General features: G+C 33.7%; 2 protein-coding genes across 3 annotated transcripts in view; one reads left to right on the plus strand and one right to left on the minus strand.

Moving 5' to 3' along the window:
- Nucleotides 1-11135, minus strand: part of LOC117333931 (myosin-9-like) — a 37325-nt gene extending 26190 nt beyond the window's left edge. The window contains exons 1-12 of the mRNA XM_033893349.1: nucleotides 11057-11135; nucleotides 9570-9669; nucleotides 8924-9016; nucleotides 6346-6706; nucleotides 5701-5739; nucleotides 4352-4441; nucleotides 2891-3075; nucleotides 2574-2705; nucleotides 2196-2288; nucleotides 1837-1897; nucleotides 1306-1340; nucleotides 268-639 (exon numbers count right to left, since the gene is read on the minus strand). Coding sequence (XP_033749240.1) covers nucleotides 268-639; nucleotides 1306-1340; nucleotides 1837-1897; nucleotides 2196-2288; nucleotides 2574-2705; nucleotides 2891-3075; nucleotides 4352-4441; nucleotides 5701-5739; nucleotides 6346-6706; nucleotides 8924-9016; nucleotides 9570-9572 — 1464 coding nt within the window. The 5' untranslated portion in view covers nucleotides 9573-9669; nucleotides 11057-11135. The remainder of the gene's footprint in view (nucleotides 1-267; nucleotides 640-1305; nucleotides 1341-1836; nucleotides 1898-2195; nucleotides 2289-2573; nucleotides 2706-2890; nucleotides 3076-4351; nucleotides 4442-5700; nucleotides 5740-6345; nucleotides 6707-8923; nucleotides 9017-9569; nucleotides 9670-11056) is intronic.
- Nucleotides 11136-11163: 28 nt separating this feature from the next.
- LOC117334127 lies at nucleotides 11164-17294 on the plus strand. 2 transcript variants are annotated; one of them, XM_033893585.1, is made up of 7 exons: nucleotides 11164-11329; nucleotides 12188-12328; nucleotides 13457-13535; nucleotides 13917-14053; nucleotides 15475-15615; nucleotides 16268-16343; nucleotides 16898-17294. In XM_033893585.1, the coding sequence occupies exons 1-7, from the start codon at nucleotides 11265-11267 to the stop codon at nucleotides 17024-17026; spliced, it is 768 nt and encodes a 255-aa protein (XP_033749476.1). In that variant the 5' UTR covers nucleotides 11164-11264; the 3' UTR covers nucleotides 17027-17294. The 2 variants fall into 2 exon arrangements, with proteins under 2 accessions (XP_033749476.1, XP_033749477.1); XM_033893586.1 differs by lacking the exon at nucleotides 12188-12328.
- The last annotated feature ends 381 nt before the right edge of the window (nucleotides 17295-17675 follow it).

Consider the following 17675-nt stretch of genomic DNA (forward strand, 5'->3'; position numbering starts at 1 on the left):
TAAGTTCAGTAGTATTCAGACACACAATTATCTTATGCCCCCATGGAAGTGATACAAAATCACTCCATCCTTGTTACTTAGTTTTCACTGTTTAGTCAGCTTTATAAGAACGGAATTGGGAATAAAAAATTGAATTTTCACAAAATTTGTTCAGCGATATTTAATCCCAAGTTTACTAAAATAAAAAACAGTAAATGTATTTCATACATGACAAACATTTGTAAATTTGAAAATGTTCTGCTGATATATCTATGTAGAATTGCTTACTTTGGTGTTGACAGCTACGGCAAGTTGTAGAGTTTTGATTTCATCCAGCCATTCTTGACGCTGATTGTCAAACCCCATTCTATCTTCTTCCATCATCTTCCTTTCATCATCATATTTCTGTCTCTCATCTTCCATCTGATCCCTCTCATTGGAAATCTTTGATTTCTCATTATCGCTAATCACAGCAGCAGCCATCAATGGTGCTGTTGTCTTGGCAACCTCCTTTTGCTCCTGTTTCTCAGATTCTTCGTCCTTGGTTGCCACGACAGCCGCGGCAGTCACTGTTGCCGCACCTACCGATTTACTGGCAGCCAGCTCTGCTTCAAGTCTTGCAACTTCAACTTTCTGTGCATCAAGCTGGGCAACCACAGCCTTCAAAACAGCATTAACATATTAAGCATTTATTTGAATATCAGTTATATTATCTTAGGAAGATTACAGTAATACAATTAGTAAGTATATTTTACATGAATTGCCAAAAGCTCCCAGACTGATAGACTTGTTACATACCAAGAGAAATGTATGACAAGTTTCCCTTGTGTAAGGAGTTGTTTGTTGGGTTTATTGCCCCATGAACAGTCAGGGTCATTTTGAGGCAGGGTCTCCTTGTATTAGGTGGTGACTACCTCACTGAACAACATATGGGAGGCCTCTTGCATGCCATCCAGAGCAATAAGGGTAAAGTGTCTTGCCCATGAACATAACCACAACAGCACTGACCAACTTGCTTTTCAGCTTCCCAAGAAACACAAACTGACACGTATGGAGCTTTGAATCACGCATCTTGGATTTTCACCCAAGGTTATGCGGCCAGTGCTCTGTGTGAGGAACTTATCCAACTTACACTTAAGGGTAACATGTGTATGAAGTTACATGATGACCATATTGAAGTCAATACAGTGAGGTAGTCATTGGAGTATGTACCAGCTACATATGTACATATTCTCTTAAAAACTTGTCATGAAGGAATATGTTTTGGTCCCATGAACATCGCTAAGCCCAAAAATTAAAAAAAGTCCTGGTAAAATTATAACCTACCTTCAACTCATCAGCAGTACCAGTGTCTCTCTCAGCTAAAAGAAAGAAAATCACATGATTATTGTGGCCTTTCATTTTGGAAAGATGTCGCAGTGAAAGCTAGAGTGTATTTTTCAAAGTTTCATAAACACCAATTAATTCTGGTCAATGAAAAGTGCAATTTCTCACACAAATTTAAAACAAGATTTTCATAAACAGATATTAACAAAGACAATATGCTTTGAATGACTTAAGATTTCAGGAATACTTTATTTCGCGAACTTACCTCTTCAGACATGTTTACAAATACATGATTTTACGAATGCTGATCTAGAAATGACTAAATTTGTGAATGATAAGCTATTAGAATTATGGTAACAGAAAGACTCCTATATTGGTAGCTGATATCTTGACTGCCATCTGAAGGTACACTGTTATTTTCATACAAAAAAATGTAAAGGATTTGAATTTGAGGTTGAAACCTGTATTAACGAGAAAATATATCCAATGCAAAATGTAAGTGATTAAAAGCATTAAGGCTGTGTAACATACCTGCGACCAGGGCTGCATTAGACTTATCAAGCCGTTGAGTGAGTTCTGTCTGGATCTCCATCTAACAGGGCAATAAAAACACATTTTGATAACTATTATTATTAAGTCACATTCAGACAGAATTAAAACAGTTTTTATCAATATCAAGTCCGTAATTCTAACAAACCATGCTTAGAAGAAGCTACAAAATTAAGATAAAAAATTATCAAAATCTGTACACTGATATATTAAACGAACTTATATCTGGCGAGTGACTTACCTTTTCTTTCTCCAGTCTCTCTATCTCTCTATCTGGCGAGTGACTTACCTTTTCTTTCTCCAGTCTCTCTCTCTCTCTCTCTATCTGGCGAGTGACTTACCTTTTCTTTCTCCAGTCTCTCTATCTCCACTTTGTTTTGTATGAGTAGTACTTTCTTGTCTTTCAGAAGTCTATTGTTTCTTTCAGCCAAACTCTAACAGTGAGAAAAGGGAAAACATATTATAAACTGCTTAATTACACAATTTACAGATCCTCTGATTGAGAAGTTTTTATTTTGTTTTAATCAAGGATTTTCTTTAATAGCTTCCTTTTTTCATTATCTTTCGTTTTAGACAGCTTTAACTGCAAAAATTATCATAACAATGGGTTTGAAAGTGCAAGTAAAAACACAAAAAATTATCTACCTATTGTACCAGGAATTGATTATATCGTATTTTAAATTGTTACAGCATCTTTTTATATTTATACAGCTACTTACTGCCAACATTTCATTCCAGTAAGCCTCCTTCTGCTGCAAGTCCACGCGATGTATGTCAATCACTTGTTTGAATGTGTGCACCTTATTTGAGTACTGTTGTCTAAGGGTGAAGACAAAGATGTTGAACTGGGACTGTAATAAAAAGAAACTGTCATAAACAAATAATACAGAACTAAATTTTGATATGCTAAACCATATCATAATAATTCCCATGTATAACAACAGTTTTCTGAATTTATCATAATTATTTTCATTGATCTTTTTATTTTTTCGTGATAATACACATGCATATATATCTACTTCTGTCTATTGTGTACCTGTGTTTCGTCCTCAATTTCCTTATACTGTGTCTGCATGTCCCCTACAATCCTGATGTGGTTGTGCTTCATGTTTTGGAGGTCATCAACCACCTTGGCAATACACCGTCTAGCGTAGAGGTACGGGATATACGCATTCTGAGAGATTTCCTCATCCTTACTACCCAAGCTGGCCCTATCCAGACCTGAGTGAAACAAATATACTTTTCAGTCTCTGTTTAAAAAACATTACATCAAGTGTAATTGAATATTTATTTCCACTTGACATTATTAATATGTATTTTATGCACTTTCTACTTTTAATTTTAAACTTACAGAAATGTATCAAAAGTAATGCTGTTACATGACAACTGATCACATGACGGCATATATCACGTAGGTTCACAGAAAAACAAAATGCAATAATTTCAAGCGATTAATTGATTATAAAATTTGAAATCAATAAGTTAGAAACAGCTGGTTAATAGAATGATTTCTTTTAGTACATGTATAAGCATTCATTAGTACTGTACTACATTTATGTTCAACACTGAAATAAAAACAAAGACTTATATAATTTAATTTAGATTTTTGTAATATAAGACACTAGCCAGAACTAGTACATGCACAAGCTATATACCTCTATGTATAAAATAAAAGTTCTGCATCTGACCGCTATCCCAAATAAACCCTTTCCATACCATACCCAGAAATAAAGTACCACGATAGGTGTTAAAAAATCAGCTCCCATACCACCCTACCCTCATTAAAAAAATATCCAGAGTACCCGGTAGTTAATGTTAAAAGAAATCAAACTTTACAAAGTAAATGCCCTAATTCATCATTTTTTCTTTACAGAACTGCCATGAACTTGATGCAAATAACAGTGTAATGTGTATTTTGGAGGATAGCGGTTATTGGGTGGTCAAATATGGTAACATGCTCTGATGGAAGGAAGTATTCTTTATAATATATGGCCATATATCTACATGGTGTTTCTGATACATCCTTTTGGTCATGCAAATTTTTCAATCATGTGATCATGCATACAAAATGAGTCTTAATGGAAAAACCTTAGCATGAATTCCCAACATATATGGTTAGGAAATAGTGCCCATTATACATACATAAATACCATTATCTAGAAAATTGAGTGAATTATTAAACTGAATATCCTAAAATATGTGATTGCAATCTTTAAAGATTTTAAGAAGTTTAAATATTCAGTGAGCTTTTACCCTGGTAAAATTTTATTTAGCTCATTATCAAGTGAATTTGCAAATCAAATGACATTTAATGAGGTCTGAACTAGCTTGCATTACTAGTGAGATTTTTTGATAACAATTCAGCCAGTTCCAATATTGTGTGAACATGCAAACAATTGTTTGATATGAATACATCAACTACTGTTACAAAATGGGGTGAGTTACAATATGCTAGCTGTGTCTACAGACGAGCAGACGGGTACAAATGTACCGATACCTGGAGGCCTCTTGGATTTATGGGCCCCGTTTATCCTCCCGGGATCCTTAATACTAACTACACTGGTCGATTTGTCTCCAACGGTGAAAACTGAGCACAGAATGTTAGAGAGAATGCCACAGAGATTTAGTACAAAACATGGTTATAAAACAATAAGTAAAATAAATACAATTACTATTTGATACAAGCAGAGATTAGGATCATAGTCTATATATCGTGTTGAAGTGTTATACACACAGTTGTGAGATATTAGTATCTAATACAGTAAAGCACACAAACAAAATCTATCAAAGTGTACAAACTACTGAATAGAAGAAAAGGTCACTACAATTTTATTGTAAAATCCTACCAGGTATTTATGATACAATTTTGTTATTTAGTAATAATAGCTTCAGAGGAATATTAATCTCTATGAATATACATACATATTCACTAAGAGATTGTTAGAACTTTCTATGTTTAATGTACATTCGTATAATGTAAAGTGTTACAAATGGGGAACACAAATTTAATGAGTTCAGATTTAATCAAAATTAAAATATTAGAATCTTCCATATTTTCATAATACTAAAATTTAAACTAACATCACATTTGTTGGGAATAAAAATAATCAATTTATGAGACATGAATTGTAAAGAAAAAAAAATTGATTTACTATTGCACAAGAGTTTAGTTTTGAAAGTTTTCTCATTAATATGTAAATTTAAAGCTGATTAGACTTTGTAACTGGTTCTTGGACTCGTTTGGTTTGTACTCCCTAGATATATTTATTGAACAGACAACACTTGATCACAACTGATGATTAAGGCACGGAGCTTTTTGTCTAGAAAATCAATTCAATGCAATGCCTTTTTAAGCACTTCCTCCATTGAAAGTTTTTTGAGAAATAAAGAAAGCATTAAGAAATGAAAAAAAAAAAAAAATTCTTGATGGTTTTGAGCTTTCATTTGATCTGTCCAAGAAATTCTTATCCGACTGTTAATTCTGTTAAATGTATACTGTATAGTTGCTAATATTCACGAGGGTTTTAATTTTGCTTAATTTGGGAATGCATCAAAATTCGTGAATTCAGGAATTTGCAAATGAAACCCCCACAGATAAGTTCCAAACTGAAAATTGTGAAATCATACACCAGCGAAATTTAACGACCATACAGTAGCTTATCATTTCCTTACTATGTAAGGAAGACATTGTTTTAGATGCCTTCTTTAATCAGTTGTGATTTGAAACTAGGTACTGATCAGAAATACATATATACTTAAATGAAAATTTTTCAATTGGCTAATAAAATTCAGAGTTCAGAAAATTGACACATCCTGAATTATGATGATCCTATACACCAAACTTACCATCTAAAGATGCTGTTTCACTCCTATCTGTCCAGGCCTCTGTAATATCATTTACAAAACATATTCAAAATCAGATTCTCCTTTTGGTAGCCATCATCAGAAACACAATTACTATCCTATACATGTATATATCCTTGCTATAAGTGGACGAGCCAACATAAAAACTAATGGTTCATTGCAGGAAAATGAAATAGAATTTGTAACCATTTACAGTAAATTTCTTACATTTCATGTGGAATAAATTTTCATGTTAATATGTGAGGAGAGTCAATCTAAAATTAAAATCATTTGCAATTATATATAGGAAAATAGCACCTTCAGACGGTGGCCAAGCTATTGATTACCAATTTAGGAGTTTTTTAGAAGTAGGTCAAAGGTCATAGTCATGGTAATGGTCATAGTCATGGTCAAGGTCAGCAAGTCTGCAAATAGGGTAACAATGGAAAGGTCTTTTGACAAGGAACACACATTTGAAATATCTAGGCTGATAATCCTGATATGTATTGATCATGACAAAACACTGCATTATAAAAACTTTAACATAGCTGTCTATGGACAGTGATCCCGGGGTATAAATAGCCCCCCTGGACTACGTCCCGGCGAACCAAAAATTCACCATAATGAAGATTTTTTTTGATCATTTACCTCTGACTGTTGATGTAGTTTTGATTGATACAGCACTCCCCATTTCTTTCGTTCCCGCCCTTGGGTCCACTTTATTTTTGCGGTATGGTGACGGGGATCGATTCATATCCTCTGTTGGGACCAACGAGAGAGCAGGGCTTGGTGATCGTTCCGGTATCACTGGTGTCTTTTTCCTTCCCTTCTTTGGAGTACCCTCTGATTTGGTCTTTTTACTTGGGGTACCATCTCGACTCTTACTTTTCTGCGGAGTACCCACAGGGCTTGGCTTGTTTTTTTGTGGTGTATCCATTGGACTTGGTTTGTTCTTGCCTCCCAGTTTATTTGTTTCATCTTTCTCTTGTTTATTCTCATCTTCAATGAACTGGATTAACAGAAATTTACAGAAAGAAAATTAGATTTAATCAAGATCAAAACATGGGACTTCCATCCAGGAAATTATCCTAGATATGCTATCAATCTTACGGCCACTTTTAAATGTTTTACCTAATAATATATGTTTTCCCATCGTTTTTGACCAACCCTAGCCTGGATTCTTCATTAGTAATCATTTGACACCTGTGACTTTGAATGAAAATCAGGGTCAAAGATGACCTTGAAAAATTGCAAGTCTCTACCATTCGAGATAAAGGAGCAGAAGTATTCTTAGTGCAATTTTTGAAGGATTTTGAATTTTGGCAGGAAAATCAATTGATCAAAGTGCCATATCTGCTTCATTTTTGATGCTGCAACCATGAAACTTTGCACCCTCCCCCCTCATTAAATATGTTCTTTGACATGTGATGAAAAAATTGCTAAAATATGTGATATTTTTTTTTGACTTTTATTTCATCACTATAGTGTGACCTTGAATTTGATAATTCTCTGATATTACAATATGTCATGAAACAAGAGACCCATGGGCCTTAACGGTCACCTGATTTTTGAAATATTTCAGTAAATTTGATTGACACTTTTTGGCCTGACCCATCAGTCTAAGGGATCAGTCAGGGCCAATATGTGCATACCATTAAGCAGTCATCCCATGCTGATAATGTTAACAAATTTAGAATGAATTTCAAAACAAATAAAACAAATGATAGTCAAAAATGTGATTTCCCTACAACTATAGTAAAGTTTATCCCCTCCCATGGGGCAAACATGAGACCCCAGGGCTAGGAAATTCACAATTATGGTAAAGCACCTTAAGACCCTTCCATCTATGAAGAGTATTTGATTCTACCTTATTTGGGTTGTAAGAAGAAGATCTTTAAAATTTCAGTTAATTTGACCCTTTTTGCCCCCCCCCCCCCCCCCCCCCCCCATCAGCCCCTGGGGGTCAGTCAGGGCAAACATGTACATACCATCAAACTGTCATCCCAAGCTGATAATTTGAACCAAGTTAGAATGAATTCCAATTGAAATCCAACAAATAATAGTCAAAAATGTGATTTCCCTATATAAACTATAGTAAAGTTTACTTCCTCCCCAGGGGCAAACGTGAGACCCCAGGGTCATGAAATTTACAATTTTCGTAAAGCACATTAAGAACCTTCCATCTATGAAGAGTATTTGATTCTACCATATCTGAGAGTAAAGAAGAAGATTTTTGAAATTTCAGTCAATTTGACCCTTTTTGGCCCCGCCCACCAGCCCCTGGGGGTCAACTAGGGCCAACATGTACATACCATCAAACTGTCATCCTATGCTGATAATTTGAACCAAGTTAGAATGAATTCCAACACAAATCCAACAAATAATAGTCAAAAATGTGATTTCCCTATATAAACTATAGTAAAGTTTACCCACTCCCCAGGGGCAAAGATGAGACCCCAGGGTCATGAAATTCACAATTTTGGTAAAGCACCTTAAGACCCTTTCATCTATGAAGAGTGTTTGATTCCACTTTACCTGAGAGTAGAGAAGAAGATTTTTGAAGTTTTAGTCAATTTGACCCTTTTTGGCCCCGCCCCTCAGGCCCCTGGGGGATGGGGACCATATAATTCACAATTTTGGTTGACCTTTAGCCATGGAAGCTACCTGCCAAATTTCATTGAATTTAGTTCAGTAGTTTTGGAGAAGAAATTGAAAATGTAAATTGTTTACGGACAGACGACGGACAAAAGGCGATAAGAATAGGTCACTTGAGACTTTGTCTCAGGTGACCTAAAAAGTTTAAGCATGTGAGAAGTGGGTGGAGCAAACATTGATTAAGTAATTCAAGTTTTTAAAAAGTTCTATTAATAGATCTCTAACCTTGACCTTTGAAAGTATTATCTTTATTTTATTGTATTTATTATCTATTACAAATCTGACCTTTTGGTTAGCATAATAAAATAACAATATCATCATGACTATGAATACAAAATTGTATGTTCTACCATTTTTCCAAACTCTGGGTCTAACTGATCATGAGCAAACCAGCTTACTGTAATAAGTGTTATATGATGGAACATCAACTCAAACTGATCATCTGCCAACTGAACAGTGTATGAATTGTTATACATGTTTGTACTGATGAGCTGTAATGCTCAAGGTCAATAAACAAATTGAAATTGAAATAGAAACTCCTTATGTAGGATGAGATGTCCAATAAACGTGCCTTCTCTGGTGGACCACTGTCCCAAGTGTTGTCCTTCGTGTTCTCAGCTTCCTTTACACTGATCTGGCTATGGGCACTGCCCGGTCGGCTCATCTGAAAACAGACACACGTACAAGGTAAATGGAACCAGTAGTTGATTTTCTGTATGGTTTAAATAATTTCTATTCTCTGTCAAAATTGATTCAAAGTAGAAATGTAACTGGTTATTGTTACTCAAAAGCTCCACAAATATATGTACATTATTTTGTATTAATACATGCTTTAAACAGTAGTCAGATGTTGCAATGTATGAATAATTCTTTTTTTCAAACTTGTAGTTCTACAATCTGTAATTGTGAAATAACATTTGAGTGTGTAAGTGTGTGAAAAATAAAATAATGAACAACAGATCTGATGCTTAAAATAGTTTTGTGAAGTGTTAAGCTTAAATTCTTTGAAAAAAAAATTTGAATGAACAAGAACTATTGAAGGCCAAAAAAGTGGGGACAAAAACATCTGGATGTTTATTGTTAATGGCTGAAGTTATGACTATATGTAACACTTTAATACTTAAATTATTTACTGCAACCTTGATCATGAGATGCCAGTGATACATTCCAGGTATTTATGAAGAACATTTACTAAAAGGTTAATTGACAAGACTTACCATCTTTTTGTTCTTGAAATTTCTTTGTCTTCTTCTTTACTTTTTCTTTTGTGGCCATGTTGATTTGTAAATGTAAGTTCCCGACCAGCAGGACTTAGATCTGTAAACAAATACATTTTTTTCTTTAATAAATATACCAGTACATATATATGTCATATGGGAAGAAGTGTTCAGATTCTTGAAATTCTAAAATAACTATTTGTGCCAAAATTTAATATTAACCCTATAAAAATACTTTCACTCATTGTCATTACAACAGGTTGTAAATGTTTTTACAAATGAAAAATAAATTTGTCCATTATATGTGGCTGCACATTGTTATTTTTAAGTTATTATATTGTAAATAAACTAGACTGACAAATTCAAATCAATTGAAAAAGATAAAAAAAATATGGAATAATGAAAATGGATGCAAATTTGTAATAAATCAGTGATTTCATGCATTTGGAAAGAACATCACATAATGTCACATATTCTGAATTGGCCCCACTATTCTAAGATGTGGCATCGTTTGAAAATCAGTGTAGTAGGATTTGAAGTATACACTGTAAGTGTCGGGTATAATTTACAACAGGTTCTATATCTATATTCTCCATGGTTTCGCCTCTTGTCAAATAATGAATATTACTTATGAGAGAGAAGTGGAAGAAGAATTATCTCGCAATGTTTACATGCACATGCATAATGCCTGAGCCCTTTACAGGTTGTCTAACCTGTGATAATGGAGTACTTGTAACCAGCTGCGACCCTACAGACCTACAGAAGAAATATAAAGAAAGCTACTATACCACACCACAAGCCAATGTCACTTTCTTGTACGCCAAGCTCAGGTCTAAAAGCAGAAGCATATTTTATACCCATCCAGAGAAAATCCTGTAGGCAATAGGCAACCTCAACACCGAATACATTCAGTAAAGGGTCTGTACAATGGACAATTTAGCCCTTGATGTGTTTACCACTAGACCTAATTAGTCTTAAGACTAATGGAAATTCAATGAACATGGTGCTTTCCATACGTTCATAAGTCTTCACACCAACAATCTAAGTTAACAACAATTATTTCGTACAAACGATTAATCTAATTGTTATAAATACACGCACCAGGACTGACAATTGTGGGGTGTTGATATTTTACAATATGACGTGCATGTACATACAAATATCTGAATTCACAGGACGATAAGCCGACGGATGAGTTTCTGTAAGTGCATAATCCGAAAGGGTGTCCCCTACCGTAATCCAAAGTCACATAAAGTAATGTTCTATCTTTCAATAAGTAGTCAAAGATATCCAATTTCCGAACAACCGGTGGTATGTCCGTGTTCCGATTTGCTATTTCCTTTCTGTTTACATTCGTTACCGCCATTTTAGGACTCATTTTAGAGACAGACATGCCTATTTCAATATCCTACACATGTTATAAATATATTTGGGTTGATAATGCTATAAAAGCTTTGCACTTCAATTGTTCTAGCAGCAGCATTTACCTGAATTTGTTAAAATTCGACGGTTTGGCAGGTGCCCCTATTAATCCGCCATCTTGAAAGTTTATTGACAACTATGGAGATATGACGTCATCACTTTCAGTGTTTTCAGCTTTCATTCGGAAGAACTCTGCATTTATCTTAAGTATTCGGGAAGACAACAGAAATAATTATTTCAGCAGTGGTAGCAGACGATGAAAAGAAGAAAATAATGAGCTCATCAGATCTGAAATATGAGGATGAAGAGGATGATCGTTATTTACTGCCATTTGGCAAGTTAGTATTACTGTAGGTTTACATATACAAAGACTGTAATGATACATTAAAAAGACAGTAAGAAGCGAAATGGGACTCCCCTTATATAGAACATATTTAAGGCTACAGTAGCCTACTAGATTCAACAGTTCATAACATTCAGGTGTTTCATTTTAAAGGTGCATAAAACGTTAAGCCACGTAGAAACCTTAAAATATTTAGACTATTATAAACTGCTTTAATTCTAATTTATTTACCATATATTACTCATAATAACTGTTAGATTGGAAGTAGGCCTAAGCCTTCGCCTGCTTAGGACTTGCCTTGGTAATCCTGGTTTTAAGGGCAATATATTAATTGAAATTTCTATATCGTCAAACATAATCTTATTTTTTACAGTGCCAAAATTATAGATTAAGACATTGCCTTTACAAATATATTATGTTAGGTTAGAATCAATTATTTCAATAGATGCTAGCCAATGCTCAACATCATGCAAGACTTTGTTGTATACTTTATTAGCCAAAATCTAATCTCCTACACTACATGACCTCTTGATAAGTAAAATAATTCAAACATAATCAGGTTACTGTTGAAAATACTTCTTGTGCAAATTTCAATTGGTTATCTTATCTTATGAGTATTGGATTCAAATTTATGTCTTCTTTTCAGTCTAGGTCCTAATATCATATTTCTCCAACTAGTAACCAAGAGAAACAGCAGGGTCATAATATTGGACCAGTGGCATGGTTGCAGGATTTAACAGACTAAACATTTTGTTCAAATTAATTACCTTGACCTACCCATGCAAGGCCTAAGAGGTCAAATGTGTTAAATTCTTAATTTGGGTCTCAATCTTTAAATTGTTTCTTCATACAGAATATCCCAAAAAGCTAAAAGACATGATGAACTTGAATCTCAGAAGTACAATGAATTAACTTGCAAAGATGGCGAAAACTGTTTATCACAAGATCTATTTCACTCTCCGAATGATACAACATCATCAGATACATTAGAAAGGTATTGATAAAATCATCAACACATGTATATATGCAGTGATTTTTCAGCCTATTTTGGGAAAAAATAACTTTCATGGAAATTGGGAAAATCTAACGCGGAAAATGATATTTTTGGGAAAAATTGTAAATTTGAATTACAAATAAATTTTGTATACATTAAAACAATAAACAAACAATTAAATGGAGATCACTTTGGTTTTATTTTTTCTATTTTGTTGTGACAGTGTTCACAAGGGTATTTGTCTGTCTTTTTTGTTTTGGAACAAGAGGATCAGAGATCCGAGGTCCTCTGTGGACAAGTGTTCTGGTCCCTCAAAATTAATTCTCATCAAAAGGCGTCGATCTGATTTTGGTTTTCCTTTAAGTAGACCTACATTTTGTATGTTGACTTGACAGTCGGGTGTCCGGCTCACCGACTGAAGAGTGAAGGTGGCGGAGATACTGACGTAGCAGGCTTTGTCCTGACAATCGGAAGTGGACTGGCATGTACTATGGGTTCTGATAATGCCGTCTGTGTTGGTGTTTTGGGTTTAAATAATTCAGTCAGGGTTTTGGAGCCCTTGCTGTCGGATAATCGTAATTTCTTCGCTTAGCACATGCCATTATGTGAGGCCGCCATTTTATGGCGATTCGCGATCACCCAAGCGTTTGCACATTACTTGTATACTAATGGCAAAAACAGCGACCGGGTCAAAATATCCGGATTTGAATTCGGTAAATATTTGGGAATTTCGGCGGGACAATTGGGATTTTTTTTAATGAAATCTCATTGGGAATGGGATCGGTACCCGACCCTATTTATATAGGCTGAAAAATCACTGATATGATATATACCATTTGGACTATCCGAGTTGAAAGATGTATATATATACTGGTACATGTATACAATTTTTAATACACTTTATGGCAAATGTGCAGTTAAGTGAGATTAAAGATAGATATATGAATTAATAATATATTCAATAAATACAGATTAAAGTTTTATGACTGCTGTTTCAACTTTTAGTAAAATTGAAATTATTCTGAGATGTAATGATGCAAGCATCACATAATACAACATATATATACATTATGTACATCAACCATTATTCTGGTTTGACATGCAAACTTGCATGTTATATCTTTACAGGTTGTCAAGATTTTCACCATCAAATGTTCTAGACACAAAGACCAAGGAAGATACATTAACATCACATACTATAGAGTTGGCAAGTAGCTGTTTCGAAATCTTGTGCCTGCATGTATTTGATTAAATATTTCTTTCCAGGTTTTTTAGATTTTGAGAAAATATCTAATTTAATGAGATGACATAAGAGAACACTAGACTACTATCAATAATAAACAATTCTTTATATGTGTAGAAACCTATTGTGTGAAATAATTTGATGGCTTTATTGGTCAGTTCTATGTGACAATCTGCCATTTTGCTATAAAAATATCTTCAAAATATCACATAGAATTTGTAAAAAATTCTCTTCTTTATAAACAAAGTATCATGTCATCTGTGTGCCTTGATTATGAAAATGAATATATAAACTATGATTTACATATATGCATTTACATATAAGAATATATCTGATTTTAAACAGCTTCCTACACCAGCTAGTGACCAACAATCACTGATATCTGGTTATCAGGTGGTAAAGGTTTGCAGAAATGGAATCTCACCAGTGATCCAAAGTAAAACTTTTGAAGCTCTACCACACCCAACAAAACTTTTTAGGAGGTAAACTTTTAATATAAGCCCCCAGAAATTGGAGTGAAATGAATATACATGTAACTAACCACATCATTAATGTTGCTACAAGCTAAAATAACAAAATTGAAATGAGGAATTAATTGATACAAGTACAATATATGAAGGTAGTTTCAGCTCATCCATGTGTATAACTGGCATTTCATTTTTCTAAAAAAAGAGACTAAGATAGCAAAGTCAGTTAATTAGAGTGCCGGTCGCTTAATCTCGTTATGATCCAAGTTACCGATGCTCCTTACTCATGTCGGTTTGTTTCTCTGGCCTTTGCTGAAGTGGTTGTGTCCTTGGGCAAGACCCTTTACCCTAATTGCTCTGAAAGGCATGCGACAGGGCTCCTGTATGTTATTCAGTGAGGTAGTCACCAACTACTACAGGGAGGCCATTCTAGGGTTGATATTAAACCCATCAAGCAAACATGTTTCTAAAATTGTACACAGCAGTAATATTGTGCAGTGCCAGAACATGTTTTCGGCACTTAGATAAGTTCAATAATATAATGTAAGATACCCAATTAATATGATGCATAATATTTATATCACATGCTATGAGTGTTGTTTTTGCTTTTTTTTTCATCATATACAACATGAATAAGTAGATAGCAACAAAAAAGAACCCATTTATTTATTTCATGGATGTTATAAATATAAATAAGATTGTGAGCACATTCAATAACATATACTCAATAGAGACCAACATTTATCTGAACATTCCAATTGCAGTGTAAGTGTATGAGGATTATTTCTTTCAAAATGCTGCAAAATATTTTTGTTATTGATGGATTTTCTTTTCAATATATTTTGGAGTCAATTCTCAAAAAAAAATTCACTAAATTATTTGTCAGTTTCGTTTTGTTCTTTGTTCTCATACATAGACGTTATATTAATTTCATTTCCCAAAAGATTTTGATGAAAGTTTACTTGAAATTTTAAGTTGATGCATGATATCATCTCAAAACAAATACATGTATGCATTAAAATTTAATAAAAATAATCAGTTAATGTTGAATTTTTTTTTGTTTTTCGGCATAGCCGTATAATATTCTTTTGGCCCAGGATATGACGCGACAGGTGGCGTTACTGGTCAAGATGAAGTATGTGATTGGTCAATGTAGCGGTAAATGCAGTTAAAAACGAAACAAAGTTAAGATTGAATGCAAGCTGAATAAGTGGATGTATCTTTTCAAATGACACATTAATAAAATTATATTTCCGATTCAAATGCAATCTTATTATCACCAAAAATGATTCAAACCGATATAATTTTGTTATCCGTGTAGAAACGCATCAGTTCATAAGTTTATTTCGCTAGCAGTTTTACATTATAACCACAAACATTAAAACTATGCCGTTTATCTTTTTTAAAGATATTTCTTGTTTGTTTTATTTTATCAGACGGAAGCAATTTTATACTCAGCAAATGACCAAGGCCTCAAAAAGAAGTCTGCCTGTCAAACAACACGACAAAGATAACCAAAGTGTAGCCATTCATCTAAGACAGCTGCGGTCAAAACAGTCAAGAATTGATGCCAACAAGTAAGACAATAGTAATCATAGACTTTTTCCCCCTGAAAAGGTGATACCCGATAGTAGACTAGTACTTACCAGTGTGGTTGACCAGTCTGGAAGGTTGGTACTGAATTCTGTCCGTCTGTCCTAAGTCGTTATTGCTTTGGTTAAACTTCTTAAGTTAGTACTATTAAGATCTAAGATTTTCTCTCAGTTCTTTACTCATTTTCTTTCATATCAAATAGTAGACTTTATAATCATATGTTGTGCTCTCCTGACTGGCATTTTGATTGATTTACACATAATTTTTTTTCTGACATCTTTTTTTTATATTGTTTTTAATCATGTGAAACTAAAATCTCAAGTAATGTATTTCAATCTTTTTTTTTTGTAGGTTAGCTGTGGTCAAAATTTTCAGCAAGATTCTTCATAATTTTCTTAAATAACATGATTGAGTTAATTTTAGTTGAACATAATTTAGACTTGGTTGGTTTAATGTACAAGATGATAGTTTGATGCTTTGGATATTTTGAATCTGATGCAGTAGCAGGAAGCCAAGGGGGTGTTGGGTTGTAATTTAAAAGATGAGACTCCATTTCCAGTTTAATGTACCATATATACTTAAACTCATTATGTAGGGGATATTACTCAAACTTATGATCATAACTTTGTCTTTCAGAGAATCTGACCAAACAAATTTATCTGATCAAATCAGTCTATCTAGAAATGCCACAAACTCAATGACAGCAACTATGGTAAGTAATCTTTAAATACATCAACCGAAATCTTATTCAAAATTGTTAAAATATTCCATTTCATCCTACAATATATTGTACAACCTAATAAAGAAACATGTCAAATTTGAAATTAGGCAGTAACACATTTCTATCTTGATACAGCTCAATTGTCTAGTATCTTAGATGTTACCGGTATCTATCCTAAATGTAAATATATAAATATTTATAATTGTCAAGGTATTGTTCAGTTAATACAACTGTGGTATTAGAAACTGTAAATCACAGAATATGACCCATACAATAAATGTCTGTGGTTATGATAACCGATACCAGAAATTTCTGTGGTTATGAAAACCAATACAATAAATTTCTGTGGTTATAATAACCGATACCAGAAATTTCAGTGGTTATGATAACGATACCTGATTCTGTGGTTATGGTAACGATACCTGATTCTGTGGTTATGATAACGATACCTGATTCTGTGGTTATGATAACTGATACCAGAAATTTGTGTGGTTATGACATCAGTGTATATAACAATTACATGGTAATCTGTATTGTACCTTCAGGTATCTAGAACAGTGAAGCCCAGTCTAACAACCAGTATATCAGACTGGGAGGCCATCGAGTCCTGGATCCATGGTCGATGGAAATCAAATTCAGTTTACCATATTAACAAACACATTGAAGAAGAATGAAAGAGGACATCTCATACTGTTTTTATTACCGTAATTGAAATAAGTTCGTGAAATAGGGCATCAATATCCTAATAAACATTGATATAAGAATATCTTGAAAGAATGCATACAATATTTAATATAATTGCTCTGTTAATTGAGGACTATAATGGCAGATAGCTTATATATCATCCACATTTAATTTCTTAAATTATACTTAAAAGGAGAACACATTGTATTAATTAAGTTTATGTTAATGGAAATAAACGATTTGTCTAATATCCGAAAATGCCATTCACGCTTTACACTCAAAAATATTGTGCAAAATATTTACTGGTACACTGTCTTGTATGTGATATAACACACTATTACTGTCTCAGTTGGTCAGTATATAATTGTAACATGGCTTCTTTAGGCATTGAACAAAACTAAAAATTAATTCTAAAATTGGCTGATAAAATGTTTTTTTTCATGAATATTGATTTTGATAAAGTAAGATGATATGCATAAGTTACCTATGTTGGACAGTTATAATTATCCCAGGAGGCTGTATAACACCCATTTTCCTTAAAGCCAGTAATCACGGGTACACATGGTTGGTGGATATGTCTGTTGTCTCACACAACAAGAGTTGGCAATACACGGGAGATAACTCCCGATTTTCAATACA

Source organism: Pecten maximus, chromosome 9 (genome assembly GCF_902652985.1).
Source record: "Pecten maximus chromosome 9, xPecMax1.1, whole genome shotgun sequence".
NCBI lineage: Eukaryota > Metazoa > Mollusca > Bivalvia > Pectinida > Pectinidae > Pecten > Pecten maximus.